Raw genomic sequence first — 16,820 nt, 5'->3', positions numbered from 1 at the left:
ATTCAACTTTATATGGGTGTAAATTCAAACAATAACTATCCCTTCCTAAAAACAGAAGGACTAGTATTTAATAAATATCTTTCACAACTTCAGGACATTCCAACCCGCTTCAACTTACCAAGTATTTTGGCTCATATTTTCTGCTAGTCAGAAAGTCATAATGCCAATGTTGATCAGACATAAGCATGGGAACCCTGTGAAGACCCTCTAAATGCCCAGGAAATTGAATTTTCTGCTGGGCAATTGCTCTACACCTGGAATCATTAGAAAATCTCAGTTCAAATTGGAGTTGTTGGATGTTGTCAATATAATTAAGGAAAATAGTTACTCAGGAAAAGTTAGACTACTAAATACCCAAGTAACTATTAAACTGGCACCTTATCTCTCACATCCTCAACTACACCAGCTCCAATTCCCTTAGGGCCCCCAGACCCTGATCAAACATCCTACACCACAACTGCCAGACCCAAATCTGCCGCCAGATCTGACATCTACCCTTTCCATCCACTGCTCTGGGCCAGAATTCTCCCACCCACTCAACCTGGCCTAAACGTACATTGCCACCTTACACCCTACCCTTATCCCATCTGACATCCTGGTAACCTGGCATCCTGTTCCATCACCAGCTGGCACCCTATCCCATTACCAATCTGGCAAACTATTCTTCCAATGCCCTAACATCACACTTAGTTATGCACTTACCATCTTACTTCAGCTGTCAAAGCTGGTGCTAGGATCTTTAAATTTCAAAATAGGGCACCTGAAAGCTGTGAAAAGAGGGTACAGTTTGCCTTTGACAATTCTGCACTACAAAGAAACGGTCAGAATGGAAATATGGCTCTGCACCAAGGCAAATCTGTTTAGAAATGTAGAGCTCCTGTCTTAGATTTTAAAAAAAGGGCAGAATGGCAATCTGCATGAGACAGTGTCTACTTCAATTTATTTCTCTACAGTAAATTCCCACAAACAGCACTTTTTAAACAACCAAATAATCTGCTACAGAAATACACCATAGCAAAATGATCACAATTTCAAAACTTGCATTTGTGAACTTCAAAAAGGCATTGGGCAAGGTGGTGAAATGGGCATACAAGTGGCAGACGAAATGAAATGCAAAGTATGAAGTGATTTGGTAGGGAGAACAAAGAGAGGCAACTGAAAGTTACAATTCCAAAAGGGGGTGCAGCAGATGTATATGAAGGCAGTTTCAATCAGGTATTTAAGGGGAATTGGATTATCTGAGAAGGATATCAAAGGAAGAGAAGAATGTAGAGGGAAGAAGTGACAGGGAAATGGTGCTTTTTTTTCCCCCTCAGTTGGAGAACGTCTGCAGACATGAAGGGTCAAATGGCCTCCTTCCGTACTTTAACAGTTCTGTGATTCTGGAAACCATGCTTTTTGATGGATAAATATCACCTGGAACATAGGTCTTAATAGTGCTATTAAACTTTTTACATCCATATGATACAATGACTGATACTCTATTTAGTATTTCCTTTGTAAGGTGTTACAGACAGTTAATGCACTTCCTTTAATACGCCAATGGAAGTGTCAGTCTATTTTACTTGCTCAAGTCTTTGGGGTGGGATCTTTGGTTGACACGTTCCAGGTACACATGTTGACGGTCCAACTGTGTATTCCTTTTTTTAAATACATAATATAACAACTTATGCTAAGCAATGAAGTGTGACTCATGTCTACACAGCCCCAACAGGAAAAAGTCAATGAAATTTGCACAACTGATCATTTTCAAAGAAGAAAATTACAGCACAGGAACAGGCTCTTCGGCCCTCCAAGCCTGCGCCAATCCATATCCTCTATCTAAACCAAATGATGCTATCGTTCCTGCCCCGACCACCTCCACTGGAAACGCATTCCAGGCACCTACCACCCTCTGCGTGAAGAACTTTCCATGTATATCTCTCCTAAACTCTTCCCCTCATCACCCCTTGTAATTGAATCCTCTGCTGTAGGAAAACGTTTCTTGCTATCCATCCTGTCTACACCTCTCACCATTTTGTAGCCCTCAATCAGGTCCCCCCTCAACCCCCATCTTTCCAATGAAAATAATCCTAATCTATTCAACCTCTCCTCATAGCTCACCCTCCAAACCAAGCAACATGCTGGTGAACCTCCTCTGCACCCTCTCCAAAGCATCCACATCCTTTTGGTAATGTGGTGACCAGAACGGTACGTGGCATTCCAAATGTGGCTGAACCAAAGTCCTGTACAACTGTAACATTACCAGCCGACTCTTGTACTCAAAACCCTGTGCGATGAAGGAAAGCATGTTGTATGCCTTCTTGACCACCTCTACTGACCTGTGTTGCCACCTTCAGGGAACAACGAACCTGAACACCCAGATCTCTCTGTACCTCAATTTTCCACAGGACTTTTCAATTTACTGTACAGTTTGCTCTTGAATTGCATCTTCCAAACTGCATCACCTCGCATCCGTCCGGGTAAAACCCCATCTGCCATTTCTCTGCCCAACTCTCCAATCTATCTATACTCTGATGTATTCTCTGACAGTTCCCTTCATTATCTGCTACTCCACCAATCATAGTGTCACCTGCAAACTTGCTAACAAGGTAACCTACACCTTCCTCCAGATCATTTCTGTATATCACAAACAACAGTGGTCCCAGCACGGATCCCTGTGGGACACCACTGATCACAGGTCTCCATTTTGAGACGCTCCCTTCCACTACTACTCTCCGTCTCCTTTTGCCCAGCCAGTTCACTATCCATCTAGCCAGAACACCATGGATCCCATGCGACTTTATCTTCTCCATCAACCTTCCATGGGGAATCTTATCAAATGTCTTAATGAAGTACATGTATATGGCATCTACATCCTTTCCCTCATCAGTCAAAGAATTCGATTAGGTTTGTAAAACATGACCTTCCCTGCACAAATCATGCTGCCTCTCACTGATAAGCCCATTTTCTTCCAAATGGGTATATACCCTATTCCTCAATATCTTCGCCAACAGCTTCCCTACCACTGATGTCAGGCTCACAGGTCTGTAATTACCTGGATTATCTCTTCTACTTTTTTTAAACAAGGTGACAACATTAGCAATTCTCCAGTCCTCTGGGACCTCCCCGTGCTGCAAACATGACTTTCTACTCTTAGATACGTAATATTGCAACACAAATTAGTGTTGCTAGCTTCGTGCACAATCAATCATAGAACATGGAACAATATAGCATAGGAACAGACCCTCTTGCCCACCATGTCTGATGCCATTCCAAATTAATCCTGCCTGCACACTGTTCATGTGTGTTTAGTCTCGCCCTCTAAGTGCCACTTTCATTGTCTTTGCTTCTACTACCTCCCCTAGCAATGTGTTCCAGCCATCTACCACCCCCTGTATAAAAAAAAACTTGACTTGCACATCTCCTTTAAATTTTCCCCATCTTATCTTAAGCCTATGTCCCCACTAGTTGGTATTTCTACCTTAGGAAGAAACTCCGACTATCAATGACACTCGATTTTGTCTACTTCTATCAGCCCACCCCCTCAGCCTCTAGCAAAAAAACCCCAAGTTTGTCAATTTCTCCTTACAGCTAATATTCTCCAATCCAGGCAAAATCCTGGTAAATCTGTTCTGCATCCTCTCCAAAGCCTCTACATTCTTCCTATAGTGATCAAAACTGCATATTATATTCCAAACGTGACTTAACTGAAATTATATATAGCTGCAACATGACTCGCCAACTTTTATATTCAATGCCTCAACTGATGAAGTATGCCATATGCCTTCTTTACCAACTTTCAGGACTTGCACCCCAAGATTGCTGTTTATCAATGCTTCTAAAGGTCCTGCCATGTACTGTACACTTTTCTCTTGTATTTGACCTCCTAAAATTTGACCTTACACTGTTGTGGTTCTGTTTGCCGAACTGGGAATTTGTGTTGCAGACGTTTCATCCCGTGTCTAGGTGACATCCTCAGTGCTTGGGAGCCTCCTGTGAAGCACTTCTGTGATCTTTCCTCCGGCATTTATAGTGGTTTGAATCTGCCGCTTCCGGTTGTCAGTTCCAGCTGTCCGTTGCAGTGGCCGGTATATTGGGTCCAGGTCGATGTGCATATTGATTGAATCTGTGGATGAGTGCCATGCCTCTAGGAATTCCCTGGCTGTTCTCTGTTTGGCTTGTCCTATAATAGCAGTGTTGTCCCAGTTGAATTCATGTTGCTTGTCATCTGTGTGTGTGGCTACTAAGGATAGCTGGTCGTGTCATTTCGTCGCTAGATGGTGTTCATGGATGCGGATAGTTAGCTGTCTTCCTGTTTGTCCTATGTAGTGTTTTGTGCAGTCCTTGCATGGGATTTTGTACACTACATTGGTTTTGCTCATGCTGGGTATCAGGTCCTTCATTCTGGTGAGTTGTCTGAGAGTGGCTGTTGGTTTGTGTGCTGTTATGAGTCCTAGTGGTCGCAGTAGTCTGGCTGTCAGTTCGGAAATGCTCTTGATATATGGCAGTGTGGCTCGTCCTTTGGGTTGCGGCATGTCCTCGTTCCGTTGGACAAATTCCCAGCTTGGCGCACAGAACGACAACAATGAGCACCCGAGCTACAAATCTTCTCACAAACTTTGAATTACCTTACACTAGTCTGCCATTTGCCATTTCTCTGCCCAACTTTTCAACTGATCTATATCCTGCTGTATCCTTTGACAAATCCATAACTCCACCAATTTTTGTGTTGTCTGCAGACTTAATCAGATCACTCATGTTCATCCAATTCATTTATATATTATAAAACAACAGATGTCGCAGCACCAAGCCTTGCAGATCTTCACTGGCTACAGAGTCCAGTCAGAAAAACACCCTCCCACAATTACACTCTGTCTTCTATGACCAAGCCAGTTTTGTATCCAATTTGTCAATTTACTATGGATGGCATGAAGTTTAATCTTCTCGATCAGCCTACCAAGACGGACCTTGTTACATAGAGTCATATAGCATGGAAACAGACCCTTCGTCCAGACTAACCACATTCCCGAACTAAATTAGTCCCACTTGCCTGCATTTGGCCCGTATCCCTCTAAACCTTTCCTATTCACGCACTTATCCTCATGTCTTTTAAATGTTGTAACTGTACCTGCAACTACCACTGCTTCGGGCAGTTCATTCCACACATGAATCACAGTGTTTTAAAAAAGGTTCCTCTTCATGTCCTTTTTAAAATGTTCCCTTCTCACCATGAAAATAAAACAAGTTTTGAACTCCCCCACCCTAGGGAAAAGACCCTTACTGTTCACCTTATCTATGCCACTCATGATTTTATAAACCTTTATAAGGTCACCTATCAACCTCCTACGCTCCAGTGAAAGAAGTCTATCCAGCATCTCCTGACAACACAAGCCCTCCATTCCCAACAACACCCTCATAAATCTTTTCTGAACCCTCTCCAATTTCCTAACATTCTTCCTCGAGCTGGGCAATCAGAATTGCACACAGTACTCCAGAAGAGGTCTCATCAATGTCCTGTACGTCCTTAACATAACATCTCAACTCCCATTCTCAAATACTTTACTAAAGTCCACGTAGACAACATCCACTGCCCTACCGCCTCAATTACAGAGTCATGGAAATGTACAGCACAGAAACAGACTCTTTGGTCCAACTCATCCATGCCGACCAGATATCCTACATTAATCTAGTCTGATTTTTGCCAGAACTTGGCCCATATGCCTCTAAACCCTTCCTATTCACATACCCATCCAGATGCCTTTTAAATGTTGTAATTGTATCATCCTCCACCACTCCCTCTGGCAACTCATTCCATGTATGCACCACCCTCTTCGTGAAAAGGTTGCCCCTTAGGCCCCTTTTAAATCTTTCCACTCTCACAATAAACCTATGCTCTCTAGCTCTGGACTCACCCACCCCAAGGAAAAACCTTGTCTATTTACCCTATCCATGCCCCTCGTGATTTTATTAACCTTTATAAGGTCACCCCTCAGGCTCTGATGTTCCAGAGTAAATAGCCTCAGCCTATTCAGCCTCTCCCTATAGCTCAAGCCCTCCAACCCTGGCATCATCCTTGTAAATCTTCTCTGAATTCTTTCAGCTTTCACAACATCCTAAAGCAGGGAGACCAGAATTGCACACAATATTCCAAAACTGGCCTAACCAATGTCCTATACAACTGCAACATGACCTCACAACTCTTATACTCAATGCTCTGACCAATAATGCAAAGCATACCAAACACCTTCTTCACTATCATAACTATCTGCAAATCCACTTTCAAGGAACTATGAATTTCAATCTAAGGTCACTTTGTTCAGCATCTTCCTCACAAAACACAACTAAATTTGAGAGACTAGCTCTCCCTTGCATTAAGCCACGCGGACTATCCCTAATAAATTTGTTCTTCTCCAAATGAGTAAATCCTGTCCCTAAGAACATTCTCCAATGATTTCCCTATCACTTGTCTATAATTTCCTGCAATATCTTTGTTGCTCTTCGTAAAGGAAGAACATTGGTTATGCTTCAGTCTCTGGGACCTCGGCTGTAGCTAAAGAAGCTACAAAGATCTCTGTCATGGCCCCAGCAATTTCCTCCCTTGCTTCCATCAGACCCTGGGGATTTATCTATTTTAATGTTTTCAAGACACGCAAGATCTCTTCCTTCTTAATATTGACATGACCCAAAATATCAGCATACCTTAAATCTTACCATCATTAACATCCTTCTCCTTGGGTGAATACTGATACACAGTACCCATTAAGGATCTCAACCACTTGCTCCATACAAGTTCTCTCCTTTGTCCTTGAGCGGACCTGCCCTTTCTCAGCTAGTCTCTTGTTCTTATTATATGTATTCACCTTAATTCTACTTGCCAAGGACATATTATGGTCCTTCTGGCCTTCCTAATTTTTATTTAAGTTCTTTTCTCCTTTTATATTCCTCAAGGGCCTTATTTTATCATATAGCTTCAATCAACAAGACAATGAAAATACTTGGGTTACGTACCTTCAAAAAAGTTACTGTGCTGTCACAGCACTGCAATGATGCTCGAAGTCACAAAATACATGTGCCCGATATACTTTTGTGACTGATCATGATAAACCATCCTTCGTCATCCATTTTGACACTGACATCATCCATTCACCAGCTTGGCTACCAAGCCTGCTCCATTCCTGTCTTTTTAATCAGAGCCAGACAATTACATGCAATGGTTTATCTAACAGCTATTACACGATGAGCTCTGGCATCCTCTACCCATAATGCTCTATTGCTCACCTACAGAATCTTTGGTCACATTAGCCAATAACATGCCAGATTCTACATATACGCTGACAAAACAACTCTATCCCATCACTATCTATCTCGACTACTTCAGTGCCTTTGGTTTGTCATGTTACTCGCCTGGCATCCAGAACTGAATAAGCAGTTGTGTCTTGCAACTAAATATTTGGAAGACTAGGACACTGTCTCCAGCAGCTACTAAAAACTGCCACGGATTTTCCCTGGAGACATGTCAGAGTCACAGCATAGATACAGGTCCTTCAACCCAAGTTGTCTTCACAAAGCCATCAAGAACTCAGAGACAATACCAGACTAAATCAGGGTCCTAGACTAACTACACAAACACACACTGACTGCGGCAAGACATACACCATATTATGGACTACAAGGCAAAGTGAAGTAGAGTTGCTGACAACAACGCATCCTTCCCTGATGGGCTCAATTTACTTTATGCTCATTTTGAACAGGTTAGTGAAATGATGTCACCTGCCCCAATAGCCTTGGACCTGTACCCACAGTCACAGCCACAGCCGTCAGATCGGCCTTCTTGAGAGTTTGAGTTGAATTTGGCCAGAGAGAGTATATAAGGAGTGTAGTAAGGGGCAGTCACCGCTGTACACCCAGATCCTGCACAGACCAGCTGGCAGGATCATTTGCCAACATCTTTAACCTCTCCTTACTATAGGAGGTTCCTACCTGCTTCAAGACGACCACTATCATACTGTGACACAGAAAAATCAGGCAATGTGTCTTAATGACTATCTCCTGGTGGCTCTGACATCCATCATTATGAAGTGCCTCACATCAACTCTAGCCCCCAGACTGCCTCAATCCACTACAATTCACTTACTGGTGCAAAAGTTCAATGGCAGACGCCATCCCTGGCACAACTGGACAATGCCAGACTCCCATTTATTGACTTTAGCTGGGACGTCAACACCATAATTCTAAGCAAACCTAGGATTCTGCTCCCCTCTGCAACTGGATCCTCAACTTCCTTACCTGCAGATCAAAATCAGCAAGGATAGGTGACAACACCACGCCCACAATAATCCTCAATACCGGTGCCCTGCAGGGCTGCATACAAAGCCCCTTACTGCACTCCTTATATACTGTGTGGCCAAATTCAACTCGAACTCTATTTACAAATTTGCTGATGACACCACTGTAGTGGGTTGGATCTCAAAGAGACAGAATACAGAAAAGAGATAGACAGCTTAGTGGCATGGTGTAGAGACACCAATCTCTCCTTCAATGCCAGCAAAATGAAGGAGCTTGATCATCGACTTCAGGAAGCAGAGTGGAAGATACGCCCCTGTCTGTATAGGTCGTTCTGCTATAACACGCGATTCGTTAACATAAATTCACTATAACATGATTGACGAATTGGATGGGGACACGGTTTCCAAAGCGCAAAGTTTAAAAGCATGCATTGGTTATAATGCGATTCTAGCCCCATTAGTTTCAATGGTGCTGCTACCACACGATTTTCTAATAACATTGGATTGCAAGAGAACAGAACTACCACATTATAGCAGAACTGACTGTACCAATGATGCTGAGGTGGAGATGGTAGAGAGCTTCAAGTTCAAGGGATAAATATCACCCATGTACTCTGGTCCATCCACGTCAATACTACAGTCAATAAAGGACACCAATGCCTCTACTTCCTCAGAAAGCTAAAGAAATTCAGTATGTCCACAATGACTCTTGACAATTTTTACAGGTGCACCACAGGAAGCATCCTATCTGGGTGCATCACAGCTTGGTATGACGACTGTTCTGCCCAACACTGCAAGAAAATACAGAGAAGTGAACACAGCCCAGTCCATTGCAAAAACCAGCCTTCTTTCCATTGACTCCATTGACACTTACCACTGCCTCGGGAAAGCTGCCAATATAATCAAAGCTCCCTCCCACTCCGGTTATATTCACTTTCACCCTTTTCCATCACGTAGAAGATACAAAATGTTAAAAACAGGCAGCAGATTCAAACGGCTTCAAGAACAGCTTCTTCCTGCTGTTATCAGGTTTATGAACTGATCAACATTATAGTTGATCTTTCTCTGCATCCTCTCTGTAGTTAGAACATAATACTGTGTGTAGTGTTACATCACCCTGATGAACGTATGTAAGGTATGATTTGTCTGGTTAGCAAACTTTTCACTGTACATGTGAAAATAATAAATCAAATCAAATCTTTACTAACCAACAAACACCAAGCTACACTAATCCAATTTACCTGCTTCTGGACAACTGCCTACGATGCCCTTGCATCTTAAGTGTTCACCCAGATGCTTAAATGTTGCAAGAATATATGCTTCCAACAGCCTCTCAGGCAATGTTTTCCACATTTCTACCACCGTCTGAATGAAAAATGTTCCTTAGTTACTCCTCACTTTAAACTTGTAGCCTCTAGTGTTAGACATGTCTGCCTTGGGGAAAAGATTCTCATGGTCTACCTTATCCAAGTTTCTCATATCTTTTGCATACCTCAATCAGATCACACACCTCAGTCTCCTCTGCTCTAAGCAAAACAAATCCAGCCTATCCAGACTCTCCTCATTACAGACTTTCCATTACAGGTAACATCCTGGTGAATCATCTTTGCACCCTCTCCAGCGCAATCACATCCTTCCAATAGCATGGCGAACAGAACTACATGTAGTATTCTGACAGCAGCCTTAACCATTTTTTTAATGAAGTCGTAATAAGAATTGCTTGCTGCTATGTTCTATACCCAGCTTTTGAAAACAAGCAACCAGTACACCTTCACACGTAGGGGGGGGGGGAGAGAGTCGGAGGGGATGTCGGATGGGCCGGCTTTTGGGGAGGTCGGACAGGGGTGGGGCTCGGACAGGGGCAAGGTGGGGGGTTGGGGGGTGGGGTGGGGGTGGGAGCAGGGTTAGGGGAGTCGGACAAGAGCAGGCTTTGGGGGGTGGGGTGGGGTGGGGGCTCATGCACAATGTGTTGATGCCTAGTCTTCCGAACGGGGAGCAGACTTAACGAGTGCTCGCTGTGTCAACCCCTTTCTACTGATGTGTGTGTATGGGGGGGGGGGGGGGGGGGTGCAGGAGGGCTTCAGCAATACTGCAGGTTCCTTGCACCTGTGTGTGTCTGCTCAGAAACAAACCCTGAGACAGAGAGGGGGAGCAAGGCGGGCAGAATGAGGGAAAAGGAAACTTCAAAAAAAACTCAGAGCCCCAGAGGTGAGGCACTGAATCGATTAACTGAATAATCAATCATCTGATTGAAATAGTTCCCATCCATCTCGCTTGGATAATCGAGGTTCCTCTGTACTGACACACTGTGGAGCTTTTGTTATCTTCTCCATCACGAAGACTGCCTCCTAACATCCATAGTCTTGAACTCCCCCAAACTCAGCTGCTAATGTCCTAACATACTCCATCTGCTGTTTACCTATCAGTGACCCATACTGGGTCCTGATTAAAACAATCATTTAAAGATTCCCATCCCCATTTTCAAATCTTTCTGACTTCCACCATCACCATCTCGGATCTCCAGCCCTCCGACCTTCAGAGATGATTGCACCTGGCCAATTCTAGCCTTTGTTATCCCTTCCCTGACTCTAATGATTCTAACTCCTCCAAGACTAGCAATTGCACCCCCACCTGCCTCAATCATAAGCTCTAAAATTTTCTTCAGAAACATCTCTCTCTCTTTCTCTTCCAAAATATTTCTTAAAACCTGCCTCTTTAAACAGACTTTTAGCCATCTGCCCTAAGTAATTCTCAAGTGTTGTATTCTGTTTGATACTTGTTCGTCTGTTTACTGTTCATCAATAGTTTGAACATCTGCTCATGTACTCAGTACTATGTGCCCTAGACTGGTCCCAAAGACAACCTGACTACATTCCACAGTATAGATAAGGTTGATTCTTAACAGTACAGCTGATGTCATGAAGGAGAAGAAGCAGTGGCATAGAGGTTATGTCACTGTACTAGCAACCCAGAGTGCTAGGCTAATAATCTGGGCAATACTGAAGAGTTTTATGGAGGTTGAAACTTGAACTTTGTTTCTCTCTCCACCCATGTTGTCAGACCCAGTTTCTGCAGCACTTTGTTTTAATATTCTGCGGTCAGAGCTCAAATCCTTCCGTAGCAGATGGTTAAAATTTGAAATTAAAATCTGAAACTTAAAGCTAGTCTAATGGTGATCATGTAACCGTTGTCGATTGTTGTAAAGACCTGCCTGGTTCACTAATGTCCTTTATGGAACACAATCTACCACCTTACCTTGCCTGGCCTACATGTGCCTCCAAGTCTTCAGCAATGTGGTTGAATCTGAACTACCCTCTCTAATGATCCAACAAGTCATTCAGTTCAAGGGCGATTAGGGATGGGCAACAAAGGTTGACCGCACCAGTGATTCCATTCCCCATGCAAGAATAAAAAAAAATTCAAGGTGTCCAATGTCATTTCAACAAAACAAATGAAACTGCAACCTGTTCAGACCTCCTCCATAACGTTTAGCTGCACACATGCAAAACTGAAGTTTTAACAGATCTGAAACATGTAAAAAGCAATTTACATATTTAACTTTTGAAGAACAAATCATCCATATCGCAATATTTAATGTTGTCCTGTGTACTTACCACTTCTTTTCTGGAATTGGGCGTGGTACTGCATTAACACGACAAGGAAAGTTGGGCTGTCCCGACATGTTCCGACCAAGAATAGTGCCCACCAAGTTCAGTGGAAGGATGACAAAAAAGCAGATGCAGCACACAGCAACCTTTGAGAAGAAAAGGTACATTCAAAAAATCAACTCAACTTGACTTCAAACTTTGCTTATATTGTACATTGGAAACATTTTGATAATTTGTAAATCCAAATCAATATAAACTCACATCAGTGTGAACAGCACCCACTGCGATCATATACATGTAACTGCCAGTGCTGCACAGTCTTTATAAAAAGTGAGCTCAATCCATAAAAATGGAGATTATTCTGAATTTACTTGTACAACATAGGAATGATTAATGGACACACTGGATCCAGTAAGATGGGAAAATTCAAATGGAAAAACAGACGTATTAAGATATGAACATAGCTAGAAAATCCTGCCATCACAAAGCATACAACTGATCTGCAATGTCTATTCCTGATCACTGAGCAGCTCTTGAAAACAAGTGATCTCTTGCTATAGACAGCAATGTTGGCCACGAGTCTGTCATTCTTGTATTTTAAAGTAAGGAAAAGTTGAACCAATTGCTATTTTTAAAAATCTCTGGCCTCAGGTTTTTGTCCTTTATTATTCTTCTCCCCAGCTCACAAAACAAGCTTGAAACATCACTGCTTATTCACATACAATTCAACAGGAGCTGCCCAGGTATATTTAGATTAATAAAACCATTTAAAATAACACAAGTGCATTCTAGATTGGAATGACATGGCCATCCTGACAAAATGCAATAACCTACATCCATTTCACTGAGCCTAAACAGTGAACGGAAAAGAAAAAGGAATTTTCAATTAGATATCCCTGGTTAATTCATTTATCCAACTTGAGATCCTCTGTCCACCATTAGAAAGACAGTGTACATGCGCCATCCAGAGGCAGTTTGAGGCATTGGCATTCATAAGCAGCACTCAAGAACACAGCACAGGTTCTTAAGGCAGCAAGGGGAACTTTATACTGGCACTTTTTCTCTGTTGTTTATGTATCGATGTGGTTATCTCATATTTATCTTAATCGGTGGGCCCAGTATTCAGTTCTCAATTCAGAGGAGTACAGTTGGGAGGAGATTGAGCGCTTTGGAAGCATCATTGACAGTCAACAATGAGATGCTAGAAGACTGGAGGATGGCTAATTATTTCAGAAAGGTGGTAAAGGAAAGTCAGGCAACAACAGACCAGTGAGCCGGATGTCACTGGTGGGTAGGTTGTTGACGGGGATTCTGAGGGAAATGATTCCAGTATTTAGAAAGGCAAGGGCTGATTAGGGATAGTCAACTTGGCTTTGGGATGCGAAATCATGACTCATTAACTTGACCGAGTTTTTTGAGCAGATGACAAAGAAAATTGATGAAGGAAGAGTGGTAGAAGCTGTCTATATGGATTTCAGCAAAGTATTCAACAAGGTTCTGCATGATAGACAGGTTAGCAAGGTTAGATTACATGCAATCAGAAAGCTGCCAATTAGACACAAAATTGGCATGAAGATAGAAGACAGAGGAAGGTGGTAGAGGGTTGTTTTTCTAACAGGAAGCCTGTGACCAGTGGTGTGCTGCAAGGATCGTTGCTGGGTCCATTGCGTTTTGTCATTTATGGCATTGATTTGGATATGAATATAGGAAGTATGGATAGTAAGTTTGATACCAAAATTGGTGGTCAAGTGGACAGTGAAGGTGACTATCTCAAAGTACAACAGATCAGATGGGTCAATGGGCTAAGGAATGGCCAACAAAGTTTAATTTGGATAACTGTGAAGTGTTGCATTTTGCTAAGGCAAACCAGTGTAGGACTTATACAGTTAATGGTCGGGACCTGGGGAGTGCTGCCGAACAAAGAGACCGAGGATCCAGGTGCATAGTTCCTTGAAAGTGGAGTCACAGGTAGACAGGGTGATGAAAGTGGTGCTTGGCACGCTTGCCTTCTTCATTGGTCAGTGCATTGAGTGTAGGAGTTGGGATGTCACGTTGCAGCTGTACAAGACACTGATGAGATCATTTTTAGAATACTGTGTTCAATTCTGGTCTCCCTACAATAGGAGAGAAGTTGTTAAACTTGAAAGAGTTCAGAAAAAATTTACAGGAGTGTTGCCAGCATTGGAGGGTTTGGGTTATAAGGAGATGCTGAATTGGCTGGGGCTGTTCTCTCTGGAGTGAAGACTGAACATTATGATTAGATTAGATTCCCTACAGTGTGGAAACAAGCCCTTCGGCCCTACTGGTCCACACCGACTGTCTGAAGAGTAACCCACCCAGACCCATTTCGCTCCGACTAATGCACCTAACACTACGCAGACACGGGGAGAATGTGCAAACTCCACACAGACAGTCGCCCGAGGCTGGAATCGAACCTGGGACCCTGGTGCTGTGAGGCAGCAGTGCCAGAAAGAAATGAGCCAAATGCTGGCTAATGGGACTGGAGTTTTAAAAATGTATTTGTGGGACTTGAGCGTCGCTGGCTGGCCAGCATTGATAGCCAATTCCTGTTTGCCCTTGAGGTGGTGATGGTGGTGAGCTGCCTTTTTGAATTGATGCAATTCATTGCTGTGGGTTGACCAACAATGCTGGTAGGGAGAAAATTCCAGGAGTTTGACCAACGACTGTAAAGGAACGGCGGTATATATCGAAATCAGGGTGGTGCATGGCTTGGAGGGGAACTTCCCAAGTACCTGCTGTCCTTGTTCTTCTAGATGGAAGTGGTCATGGCTTTCGAAGGTATTGTCTAAAGATCTTTGCTGAATTTCTGCAGTGCATCTTGTAGATAGTACACACTGCTGCTACTGAACACCAGTGGTGGAGGGAATAGTATTTCTAGATGTGGTGCCAATCAAACAGGTTGCTTTGTCCTTGATTAATTTAGGATATCTGATCGGCATGGATGAGTTGAACCGAAGGGTCTGTTTTCTGTTCTATATGACTATTGTTCTGGATCAGTTTTGGAATATGTTCGGCATGGACGATTTGAAACAAAGAGGCTGTTTCCTTGCTGTATAACTCTGACTCAATGACACCAAGCAAAAGCAAAACTTGCTTTTCTGTCACATCTTTTATGATCATCAAATAAAACAAAAAGGGCTTAAAAACTGAAATCTCCTGGCCTGATGAACTGCATCCCAGACTGCTGTGGGAATTTGCAGAGGCTGTGACACAAATTTTTAATTCCTCTCTGTTTATAGGGGAAGTGCCAGAGAGTGGAGTATAGCTAATGTAGTTCCACCTTTTAAGAGAGATGGTAGAGACGAACCAGGAAGTTACCGTTGAGTCTCACGTCACTGGTAGGGAAACTACTGGAGAAAGTTCTGAAGGAGCAAATTAATACTGACTTGGAAAGGCATGGTTTTGTGTTCAACATGATCTTCCTTTGACATTTGTTAGAATTTCTTGAAAATGTGATCAAGTGTGTGGATGATGGAAATTCAGTTGATATAGTTTGTATGGATTTAAGCAAAGCTTTTGACAAGGTCTCACACTGAAGACTGATTGAGAAGGTTTAAGCACATGGAATTCAGGGAAACTTGGTGAGATGGATTGGAAACTGGCTTAGTAATAGGACAAAGGGTAGTGGGTAGAAGGCTGTTTCGGTGATTGGAGGTTGGCATCCAGCAATGTACCACAAGGATCAGTACTGGGACGTTAATTGCCTTTTATAAACGTACATGTAACAATGAAATGGGTGGTGGGTGGGGAACAGAACGAAGGGGAAGAGAGATTGATTGCTGGAGTGATTAATAGTGAAGAAAATGGTTGTAGGTTACAGGAAGACATAGCTGTGTTGGTCAGACGGGCAGACCAATGGCAGATGGTATTTACCACCGTTAAGTTTGAGCTAACGCACTTTGGAGGAAAAGACAAGACGTTGGGAGTATTTAATGAATGGCAGGACACTGGGTAACAGAGGGACGTGCGAAAATTATTCACAGATCCCTGAAGTCAGCCGAGTGTCTGAATAGAATGGTTAAGGTGGTATGTGGGATACTTGCTTTAATCAGTTGTAACATACAGTATAAAAAAGAGGTAATGTTGGAACTGTACAGAACGCTGGTCATGCCTCAACCGGAGTAATGTGTGCAGTTCTGGTCACCTCATTACAGGAAGGTTATGATAGCACTAGAATAAGTACAGAAGAGGTTCACCTGAATGCAGCCTGGGTGGAAAGATTGAGCTATAAGGACAGACTAGATAGGCTTGGAATGTTTATTTTAGAGCAGAGACGGCAGGGGTGTGGGAGGACATGATTAACATTATGAGGGTATGGACAGGGTGAATAGATAGCTGGTGCTCCTCTTGGTTGAGGGGTCAATCATGAGGACATGTTTTTACAGTAAGGGACAAGGGATTCAGATGGGATTCAGGGGAAAACAAACTTGCTCACTCAAAGGGTGGAGGGGATCTGGAATGCACTGCCTAGAAACCTCACAATCTTTAAAAAAAAAATTTGGATGAGCATTTCAAATGTCATAACATTCAAGGATATGGGACAAGTGCAGGAAGCTGGGATTACACTTTTAGTAGCAGTTACGTAGGTGCCGACTCGTTGGGCCAAGAACCTTTCCCCTGCTGTACGACATGCCCGATTCATGCCAAGTCAAAAAACTATTTTTTATATGCAATCACTATTAAGATGTAGGAAATATCACCAATTTGTACAAAGTTAGCTCTTACAATCCAAAAATTGGCCAGAATACTTGTTTCTTTTAACCTTTTTTCAAATCAATATGTTGAGAGGGCTCTTGTGGTAGAGAGTTAGCATCCCGAACGCTGAACCAAGAAACCTGAGTCCCACCTGTTCCAATGGTGTGTAATAATGTCTCTGGGCAGGTTGATTAGAAAATATCTAAAAGATTAGCGAAATGCTGTTACT

At 42.8% G+C, this 16,820-nt stretch overlaps 1 protein-coding gene across 1 annotated transcript in view; it reads right to left on the bottom strand.

Moving 5' to 3' along the window:
- tm9sf3 (transmembrane 9 superfamily member 3) overlaps nucleotides 1-16,820 on the bottom strand; it is a 155,816-nt gene that overhangs the window by 36,007 nt on the left and 102,989 nt on the right. Inside the window, exon 10 of the mRNA XM_043678647.2 lies at nucleotides 11,882-12,021. Coding sequence (XP_043534582.1) covers nucleotides 11,882-12,021 — 140 coding nt within the window. The remainder of the gene's footprint in view (nucleotides 1-11,881; nucleotides 12,022-16,820) is intronic.

This window comes from Chiloscyllium plagiosum, unplaced genomic scaffold, assembly GCF_037043375.1.
Source record: "Chiloscyllium plagiosum isolate Xiang-an unplaced genomic scaffold, Cpla_swu_hap1 HiC_scaffold_43, whole genome shotgun sequence".
Classification (NCBI taxonomy): domain Eukaryota; kingdom Metazoa; phylum Chordata; class Chondrichthyes; order Orectolobiformes; family Hemiscylliidae; genus Chiloscyllium; species Chiloscyllium plagiosum.
Note: the sequence above shows the minus strand (reverse complement) of the source record. Positions and strands in the feature narration are given on the sequence as shown.